Below are 10662 nucleotides of genomic sequence, written 5' to 3'. Positions count from 1 at the left end.
GTCTAATGTGACCTTTGGCTATTTCCTGTTTCCTGAGGTATGCACACATGTAAAATCCTTTTGTCATCAGTCGCCATGGGGAAAACCAATGAACTTTGAAACACAAAAGAGACAAATGCTTGTTGAATGCACAAATTTGGTAATGGATTAAGGTCAATGATTCGTGTTTAAAAACTATTGTGTTAATATGTGTATGCAGATGTTTAAGCTCAACATATCCCAGTTTGCATGTATTATTCATATTATGTATTTATTTCGCTTATTTTCATGAAAGGTGCCAGTAAGTCTGTACTTAACTGTACAAGTGCACTGGATACAAGTTTTCTACGATGTGATAAAGTAACCCCAAATCTCTGTTTTGCCCCCTGGTAGTGGGTGGGGGTACCACAGTATAAATGAAAAGGGCTTTTATTGGCGTTATCTTGGTGTTTACAACCTGCCAAATATAAATTGCATCAGGGAATGCAATAAATTTAACTGCAGATATAAACTAAATGGAGGAAAATGTGACTGATGTCAGTTTTTCAAGGGTTTTATCATTTTTGTTTACAAGGGCCACACAGACTGATGTGGGCAGACACTATTTGTTTTTGTGATATACTCTATCAGCCACATTAAGGGTGCTATGAGACATATGTCAAATAAGACTAGTACATTATGAGGAGCTCTGTACATGTTGGTGCCAGTGATCTTAACAGTACACGGAGGTCATAAAGAAGGACTAATAACACAAAGTAAACTACATTCAGACAGATACAGATGGGCGGATTAAAGGAAAAACCAACATAAAGCATCTTAGTAAGGTGTTGAGTCACAAGGAGCCTCTAGAACAGCTTCTCTGGACCAAATTCTCTTGGAACTGTACTTGAGGGATGAACACCATTCACTTCACACCAAAATATATTCCCTCAATGGAGAAACAGCTCTCATTGGTGATCAACTGAGTTGACATCTGATGACTGCAAAGGCCACAGCATATGATTTACATCATTTTCATCCTCATCAAACCATTCAGTGACCCCTAGTACTCTGTGGATATGGGCGGGGTCATCCTGGTTAAGCCCACTCCCATCAAGATAGAAATGTTTCATCATAGGGAAAAGGTGATCAGTCAGAAGAACTTTGTATGATTTGCACTGACTTCCCTCTAAGAGTATAAGTGGACCCAAAGCGTGGCAGTAAAATGCAGTCCACAGCATAACAGAACCACTGGTTTTTATTTTAACTTGTCATTAGGCCTGTATTTCATTTACAGGCCTAATGCGATATATAACAGATACTGTGAATCATTGCCACTTCAACATGTTTTAATTTTTATACACATTTGCTTTGAAGCAGAGTTCTTGGCAGATTTTAGCTTTTAATATGCAGCAGTCATCTGCTACAAAATTTTGACATGCATTAACCCTTTCATGCATAAATTATTTGAAAACATTTTCAAAATATGTTTTTTTAAGATTACTTAAACTTGCATGTCCTATGAATTTTCACTCTTTTCTAAATTTTGCTTAATTGAAAACTAAATGGAATGTCCATGTGTAGGAATACCATGAGTGAAAAAGGCTAAAAATTATACCTGGAAAATTGTAGAAAATATCGTTATAAGAAAGAAAATAGGAATATTTTCTGAAAAACAGCCTTAAACTGACTATCCATTTGTATGGACACTCATGGTCAGCCAGGATGATGGTGGATCAGGCTGAGGTCAAAATATTATTTTATCCCACTCTGCCAAAGCACTTTTCCCTTCTTCTCTTCTAATATATGGAAGTCATGAAGCACAGACATCAACCTTTACTACATGTTTTTGTAGTTCATGCATGCATGGAAGTAGTTATTTCCCCTCTTTAGTTCTGCAAAGAGAGTTAGTAACCAGAGTTGTGACTGTAGTGATGGTTGTTGCCTTGTGGTTACTACTATTGCCATTATTTCAAGGATTCAGGTGCAGTTCATTAGAAAATTGCTCCTGGACACAACAGAAGTAATAGGAGTGATGAGGAATCGAATAATTGGGTCATCAATTTATAATCATCATCACCAAAAAAAAGATCTGACCAGAAAATAGAAAAAATATTTTATTTTAGTTCTTCACATTGCCATTTATTATACCATTTTCATTTGGGAAGTGTATTGTGTAGCCAGGGATGGAAGATGAAATGTCCTTCATTACTCAATGAATGTTTTTAGCAGCAAAATTGCTCAAGGCTACCACATACCAAAACATTTTATTTATTCATCATAGTCAGCTTGTTAAAAGTGCATTGACAAAGATGAGTACAAAGACATGAAGGAGAGCATAGGTTAATAAATAAATTTTGCGCTGCACTACCTTTACTTAATTGCAATGATATCTTTTGAATAAAGCTGTTTTTTCCTTTAAAAATATTAGTTTAATGGTTTACTCTTTAAGAAATCCTGGTTCCTCTCTGTGGTCTTTCTCTCTTTGTGCTTACTACAATGTCTCACATTCAGCTAGGTTATGCCAACAGACACCAAGTGATTGAAAAGACCCATTTGGTTAAAATGCAAAAGAATGACACATTTGAACATGCAGGTTTAAACCTGATGAGCACTGTAGCCTTTTCATTCAATTTATGGCGCTATATGACTGGTTTTGCCTTACTAACATGAAAATCATGAAGCTTCCAAATTCTGTTTGATTTGTGCCTGAAGATTTTATATTGGGTTCCAGCATGTGGCTTTAGGGGATAAAACACACCAGTGAGTTCTTGGGAAATCAATGTCTCTCAGTGCCCAGGCTTTGTCCAGACATGTTATATATTGATTGGTGGAAAGGTTACTGTGTCCACATTGCAGCATGCTGGGCTCCAAGAATACAAAATCTTTTATTCCTGAAAAAGGTATTAGGCCACAGTTCCATTTATCAACATTCATTTGTCATCTTCAGTGGTCTGGATGGAAAAGCATGTAGGTAGGAAGGATACAATATTGTGTGTTGGGGTTTGGGGTCCTAAGACCCTCTATTGTTCATGAACGAATTGATAGTCAGCCTTGGATTTACCATTCAAGCTGCTTCTGCGGACATGACCATCTGACCAGAGCCGGTATAACCAGAATGGTAATTAAATAACTAGTGTATTAAATATTAACCTTGAGAGGATTACAAAAGCTTGCATTCATTAGTGTTTACCCACGAATACAAAAAAGTTAATGAACATCAAAGAAGGTATGGGCAAATTATACTGGCCGTTTTCTAAGATGTAGAAATTTTATGGAATGTTATGGAATCATGGTATCATTCTTGGACCTCAGACATTTGTCTTAAAAATATTGTAGGTATTGTCATGAATAAGGGATCTTTCAGTGAATAAACTGCATGTACTTTGCAGTATTTTTACCAAAGCATTAACAGAAAAGGACAAGAAGGAAATCCTAAGTGAACGAAACAAGAACTCCAAAGTCTTTAGTTCTGAGAAATAAAGTAGTACTAAAGAAGGAATATGGAAATATTGAAAAGAACCTGATTATACAAGTTTTGCAATATGCAAAACACTCGCCATGTGCCATGTGAACTCTGATAAATGTAAAATTAGAACTGATCTTGTGTGTTTTTGAAATAACATCTAGCACCTTGATGGGTTATTTGGGAGAACTTTAAAAAGTCTATGGCTAACCCTACAACAGTGGAATTCCCCTTCTGAAAAGGTTCCAGTTAGAACACCATTAGAAAGCTAAAATCATCTAAAGAGCCTATGAGGAATCCTTTTCTTGTGAAAGTGCAGACTTTCGTCCCAAATAAATGGCACCAAGTCTGTGGTTTAAAAGCAACTTGAGGTCCTCCCACATTGGTCATTATTTTCCATCTGCTACAATATAAATTGTTGTTCCCATGCCTACTCCTTTTAAATATTACAAATATGACAAATGCAGAGCTCCAAGAACTCAACAATAATCAATTTAAGGATGATTGAATGACTCAATATTGGAATCACTCCACAGGCCCATGACACAGAGGTCAAGATTATAAAAGCCAGAAGTCATGCTGACCTTCTTATCCCACCACTAGAGGCCGCAGTCATGCAGATGTACAAATTAAAGATGAATATTATGTATGTGCTTTGGTTGTATTTGAAAGTCAGGAGCTTACACTGGTACACTTTTATACTGATACTGTCATGAGGGGTTTAAAGACTGTTTTGATGAAAGTACAGCCCGATGCACTATTTCACACATGTTAACATGCCCTTTTGACATGCACCAACCAGGTGCTTCCTCTTCACTGAGATAAGTTTAGTGATTCAGTCAATAAGTTGTCAGACTGCCCTTCTTCTGTATTATTTGAACAGTTTACATCTCAGGATGACGCTGCATTAGCAGAGACAGTCAGAGAGTCAGGAGTTACTCACATCTCCCAAGCCTGTCATAGCCATCTACTCACTTTTCTTGTAAAATACAATTTTTATATTTTCATATAATAATTGATCTAAGATCAAGTCATTGGTGTTCTAAAAAGCATTATCAGTCACTTCGTAATAGTAATAATTAGGCTCACTATTCTTACCTAAAGCAAGTTAATCCTTTTCAAAGTTGAGATAATACTACTTTTATAAACCAGTGCCACTGAATTCAGTTTACCTATCTCTGAATAGATTGCACTTAAATTTCATAAAGTGCTGCTGTCCTACCTCCTGAGAGTTCAGGTACACTACAGCATCAGCAGAGGAGACACAAAATTTACTGCACGATCCTGTGAAGGACACAAACAAGAGAGAAGCGGCCCTAACAGGACCAAATCTGCTCTGAATGGATGAGTGGAAGTGACAGAGATGAAGTGGTTTAATCAGCATCCAGGGGGAACATGGGAGTGAGATAGAGAGAAAATCACAGAGGCCTGTTATTTCAGTGCATATAGAGATAACTGCATTGTTTAGAGTAAGCAATATCCTCTGACTTCCAGAAGAAGAAAGGTCAGTGGTGCACACTGGTCAAGGTAACCATGTTTCTGAGTTGCTGCAAAGACCAGTCACAGGATCAGTGTGTTTATGCCTACAGGGAAATATATATTGATGGTCATCATGCTGCATCCAGATTTCAAACCATTTAGAGTGTTACTATCCATTTAGCCATAAAACACAATTGAATTTTTTTTCTTTTTTTTTCTTTTTTTTTCTTTTTTTAGGGCACCAATGGTCCACTACAAAAACACATAAAAAATGGACAAGAATGTCCTCAGGACAATGGCCCCTAGAGCAATGGTCAATATAATTCAGTCCAGAAGGAGATAATTACCTCTGCAACATTCACCATCCCTGCCACCCTGATCCATTTTGTCTGATAAGAGAAAGCTACTGCACTCTTGAAAAAGCACAGAGTATGAGATGGAGGGAATTGGGGGGGTAGGGGGGGTTCACTGGGAGGTGCCCAGGCCTGATGCTCCTATTCACACTGAGACGGGGGGTCTGAGGTGATTCTGTCTTGCTGGCACATGAGATTTTCATTCAGGCTGTGCACAGAGCCATGACGAATTTCATCATGTCTCCAGTGAGCGGCTGCTATTGTTGGATACAATCATAGTGTAAATGTGAATGGTCAGTGTAACTAAATGTAACATCAGGCGTATGGAAATGACTCAAGTGCAATATGAGTCATATTAGTAATTTATTAGTAATTTTACCTTGGATGAGGCTGTGATTCAAACACTGGTTCAGTTTGGTAAATGTCTTTTCCATTTTATTCTGTTTTTTTTTCACTGTCATCCATGTGTTCACTCGCTTTAAAGTTTCTCTGTATGTTGTGTCTATGTGTGAAAGAGAGACGGATGACTAGATTTTTATCATTTTCTGTTTATATCATGTCTTAAACGTGGCTCACATAAGGGAATTGGTGTATTAGATTAGTTCTTTTGCATCGATAGTGACTCACTGTCCTCACACACAGCCTTACAAGTCACTGATCAGAAAACACCCCTCATTAAGTAATCAGCCTGCCAAAAAATCATGCAGCGCTTCATATTTTATATTCTTTGATCTTTAGTAACCACTTCATCCTGGTCACAGTGAATTCAGAGCCTATCCCAGGAATACTGGGCATAAGGTAGGAATACTTCCTGGATGGTATCACAGGGGATCATTTACACACCCACGCACACACTAATCCCACTAAACATTTAGTGTAGCCAGTCCACCTGCTGGCATGTTTAAGAGGTGACGGGAAATCAGAGAACCCATGTGAAACTCAGGATAGAACCAGGGATCCTGGAACTGTGAGGCAGCAACGCCACCTGCTACACCAACCTGTCACCCACACTATATAACACATTAATATATCAATATATATCTATATCTCTATCTATCTATCTATCTATCTATCTGTATGCACACATACGCACACATATATATATGTGTGTGTGTGTTACATATACATATATATAATACATATACTCTGTATATTGCAATATCCCATTAGCTGTATGTCTACAGACAATGTTTCCTATTATATGTTTCCCAGTATAGTGCCCCCAACTCAGTTGTGAGCAGCAGAGGTCACTCTTCCACTCTCCCTCAGTGATTACACTACTTGGACCTAATGATATCAGGTTAGGGTCCAAAAATTGCCTTTAAATAAACATATACAATCGTGACACTTAAAGTGCCACTTTTCCCAGCAAACCGAAAGTTTGGTGATTCAAATTGGTGATTCTTTCAGTTATCTATTATGCTCGAATGTTTACAAAGCACATTTAAGCAAATTTAATGCATTTGAAGTCAGCTCATATTGCCCTGTTTTATTTAAATTTGCACAGGCAAATGATTAGATAACTATGAATGCAGTGTTAGCCAGAGCACAGAACATTAGGTCTGGTGGTAAAGAAAAGAAAGACTAGTGCAAAGAGGCCAGAGTGGTTGTACCTGCTCAGGACTGCTAAGTACTTAGTTTGTTTGGCTGTACAGAATCAGTGAGCTGTGGTATGTGAGAGCCTACTGCCAAGTAACTTTGTCCATTTTATCACAAACCTAATGAGACGCAAGCAGCTGATGGGCCACATAAACTAATAGCATACAAATAGCCACTTGTACGTGATATCTTGGGGAAGAAAATGGAGAGATTAATACTGTTTTTAGGACTGTTGACTCTGTACACTGAAATCAAAAGTTCTGGTAAATGGAGATAAACAGTGTAATCTATTACAATTTTTGGATGGTTTTAACTCTGAAATATTACAGGAAGACATATATATATATATATATATATATATATATATATATATATATATATATTAGTAAAAATACATAGAGTATACAGTATAGAAATAACACAGACAGCACACTATGTCTTGCTTGACATTTATTGTAGTAATGGTACTCTAATTATCTAAACTTTTTAAAGAAACATTAAGATTTAAACATTAAGACAATTATGCATCGTGGGGAAAAAATTCAATTCTCTAACCATGCGCTTCAAAGATTTTGGACAAGCAATAGATAATATATTATAAGATCAAGATAAATAAGCTTTAATTTGAAAATGTACGTGGTGAACTAACTGAATCTTACACATTCACACAAGTCCAGAGTAGTCTTGTATGGTGAAATTTCAGCCTAATGTATGCATGTGTCCTAGAAATTGTATTAAAAGTCACCTCAAAATAAGAAAAAAACAAGGTTCAAGCTCCTTGTGTAAAAGAAAGGATTATAAGGACTGAAGAGAAGAGAGAATAATGGGAAGCAATGAAACCTAAATTAACACCAACTGAACAAAACATTGTAGCTTAGACATGTTACTGTTGGTGCTGGAAGTGTGCAGTTGTCCAAATTCTTTAAGGACATTTAGTAAATAACATTTACTAAAAACCTGAGAAAAAATTATGTTAAACAGTTAACCCTGAAGAAATCATTGAACTGATTGATTGAATGCCCCCTCCTTTGTAACTGTATAGTATATTTTACAAAACAAAAATTTACTATATAAAATATGGCAAAATCCGTAAGCTTATTTCGAGTATACTCACTACACGGTACTCAGACGTACCAGCAATAGATGTCTAGTTATATGAAAAAATTCTGATCACTCTTACTGATTTTCTTCTTGTTTTTGATGAAATTATATAGTACATAACGTTTGGGAAAATAAGCCCAATGCCCTTCAAATAAAAGGCCCTGTACTTTTCAACAGGATGCACCACTGACCTTTCTTTTGTAGTAATTGAAATGTCTCTGCGTTGTACTCCAACACACGTTCAACACTTGTATAAAATGGTAGAGGCCAGTTATAATTGCATCTCTTCTTTCAAGAAAAGACTGTGGACAACAAGGGTCAACGTGACTGAGTCAGCAAGTTCACAGACAGTTCCAAATGAACTCAGTGCTGCACAAAGGAGAAGAAGTCCAGTGCTTGTTTAGCACAACTGCCAAGCTGGTGCCCTTTGTTTAACATGCTCCTGGGAACCTTAAACGTGCCCTCAAGTCCTGGCACTGCAGAATGAAAAGATTTCAGTATCAGCAACCTTCACATACTCAGAGGGATCTTTTTACACTTTAATAACCAAGCCAGCAAGCGCTCACACACTGTTCTCCTCTTTGCCAGGAGGTCCACGCCGTCCTTTTATGTTGTTTTGCCTCTACCATTAGTCCCTATAGCATTAAGAATATTAATTGTACATTTGTGTTCATTCGCAACTTTTAGCATGACTTGACATTTCTCAATTCTGGTCATCCTATTAAAGACATTAGCGATAATTGTCTTTTTCATATTCTTAATAAAGCAGTGGAAAACTCCATTAGCTAACATAACCCTTGAGCAATTTATGAATTCCCAAATATATATGAATGTCCTTAAAAGAAAAATAGTCCAAATAATCAAATAGTCCGCTTTTAATTTCTCACGGCACAGCATTTCAGTTGGCCTTGAGGTAGTTATAAAGAGCTTGCAGACCTCCATCTAACACCTCTTTAATTGGCTTGATCAGAGGGTTATGCATGATATGGAGTCCTTTATCCAGTGGATGAGAAGCTAGTTTCTCCAGCCTGTTCAGTTGGTACATTTCAGCAGGAACGTTTTGAATGTCATTATAATCCACGTTGAGCAGTTCTAACTTGGTCAGACAGCAGAGCATCTTTGGCAGACAATGAATACAGTTCTCTTCCACAATAAGGATCTTTAGATCAGCCAGTGCTTGGATATGCTCTGCGATGTTCTCCAGCCTATTACAGGCCACTTGCAAGAAGACCAGCTTTTTCATGGAATAGACACATGCTGGGACATACATAATATTGTTGTGGCTTAGGTTGAGCTTCTGCAGGTTCGTGAGAGCAGACAGACTATCTGGGAGACTCGTGAGCTGGTTGTTTGCCAAGCTCAAGACCTCCAGCTTTGTACAGGAGCCTAGCTCCTCAGGGACTTCAGTCAGATGGTTGCAGTATGCGAAGAGCACCTTTAGGTTCCTGAGTTGCCCGATCTCAGGGGGCAGACTGGTGAGCTGGTTACCCCACAAATTAAGTACAACCAGGTTCTGAAGGAGTGCGACACAGGAAGGCAAGAAACATAAGCAGTTCAGGGACAAATTAAGCTTCTGCAGTTCTATGAGCTCCCATAGCTCATCAGGAGGTGCAATCATACCTTGTCGAGCCAAGCTCAGCACCTTGTAACCAAATTGCATCACAATGTGCTTGCGGATCCTGTCGGATGATGTCAGGGTTTCCTCACATGCTGCACTCTTTCTTCCTACAAGTTTCATGTCCTTGCTTGTGGGTTCCTTCGATTCCTTTCCTCCCATCCTAGCACAGTGCCTCAGCTCAGCTCTAAGGTTTTAAGGCTTATGGCTCCCTAAGCAGCTAAACAACACAAAACATCTTCATTGCTTCTAATCTCTTCAGAGGTAGCAGAATCTCAGCTTTGAGCAGTGAACAGGAGAGCTGAAGAAGTTTAAAGCACATTCTCTGGTCCAGAATTCCTCTGACATACAGATAGAATTGTCTGTCCGTGTGCATGTGAGATAGTAAAGATCCTCTTGTGTGTCCAGAACATTTTGAAGGAGCAGTGCTGAAAGCCAGTGGAGGGAGAGAGGATACGGAACATATCACAGCGTCAAACAACATTGCTGGAACGACTCATACCATGTTTCACTGCCTGTGTCTTCAGCTGCCCCTGTCACTTCAACGCTAATAACTAACCTAGATTTTGGCACAGGCATGGGACAACCATTTCTGAAGAGGACATAGAGTCTAACGAATGATCATGTCTTACCATTGCAGATTTTTTGACCATAATAAGGTCTTTTAGAGGTGCAGATTACAGACTTCAAAACACATATACATTTTCTAGTTGTATTGCATGGCATATCAATTTATAAATAACATTACTGAACTATGATGAACACTCAGTGAAATTTTCAGTGCTTCTTCTTTCCATACATGATTGTTTTTACAATCATAAACAGCTCATAACCACATATAATGTTTACACAGATTAATATGTGCAGTAAATTTGTTAAACATGTTATATTATACATAATATTAAATGTCATGTTCAGACGATGGAGCGCTAAGATTTCATCACACCAGCTATTTTGAGTAAGTGATTTAGTACCAGGGGGCCCCAAGTTGTCAATTAAAGTGAAATGAATGCTGTTATTAAAAAGAAGGGACATACAGAATTAGAAAGTAAAAAAAGAAATGTTACTTTTTTAAAAGGTATGAAAAACTG

The 10662-nt window shown here is 37.8% G+C and overlaps 1 protein-coding gene across 1 annotated transcript; it reads right to left on the bottom strand.

The window, feature by feature from the left end:
• Positions 1-7298: 7298 nt before the first annotated feature.
• lrrc30a (leucine rich repeat containing 30a) lies at positions 7299-10036 on the bottom strand. Its single transcript, XM_026914237.3, has one exon. It carries the CDS (start codon positions 9731-9733, stop codon positions 8855-8857), a length of 879 nt encoding a protein of 292 aa, XP_026770038.1. The 5' UTR covers positions 9734-10036; the 3' UTR covers positions 7299-8854.
• Between the last annotated feature and the right edge of the window lie 626 nt (positions 10037-10662).

Source organism: Pangasianodon hypophthalmus, chromosome 1, assembly GCF_027358585.1.
Source record: "Pangasianodon hypophthalmus isolate fPanHyp1 chromosome 1, fPanHyp1.pri, whole genome shotgun sequence".
Taxonomy (NCBI): domain Eukaryota; kingdom Metazoa; phylum Chordata; class Actinopteri; order Siluriformes; family Pangasiidae; genus Pangasianodon; species Pangasianodon hypophthalmus.
The sequence above is the reverse complement of the archived record's forward strand: the minus strand, read 5'-3'. Positions and strand labels throughout refer to the sequence as shown.

What these genes read in the sequence shown, in the direction of transcription:
- lrrc30a (XM_026914237.3), bottom strand. Translation starts at nt 9,733, where the DNA reads ATGGGAGGAAAGGAATCGAAGGAACCCACAAGCAAGGACATGAAACTT.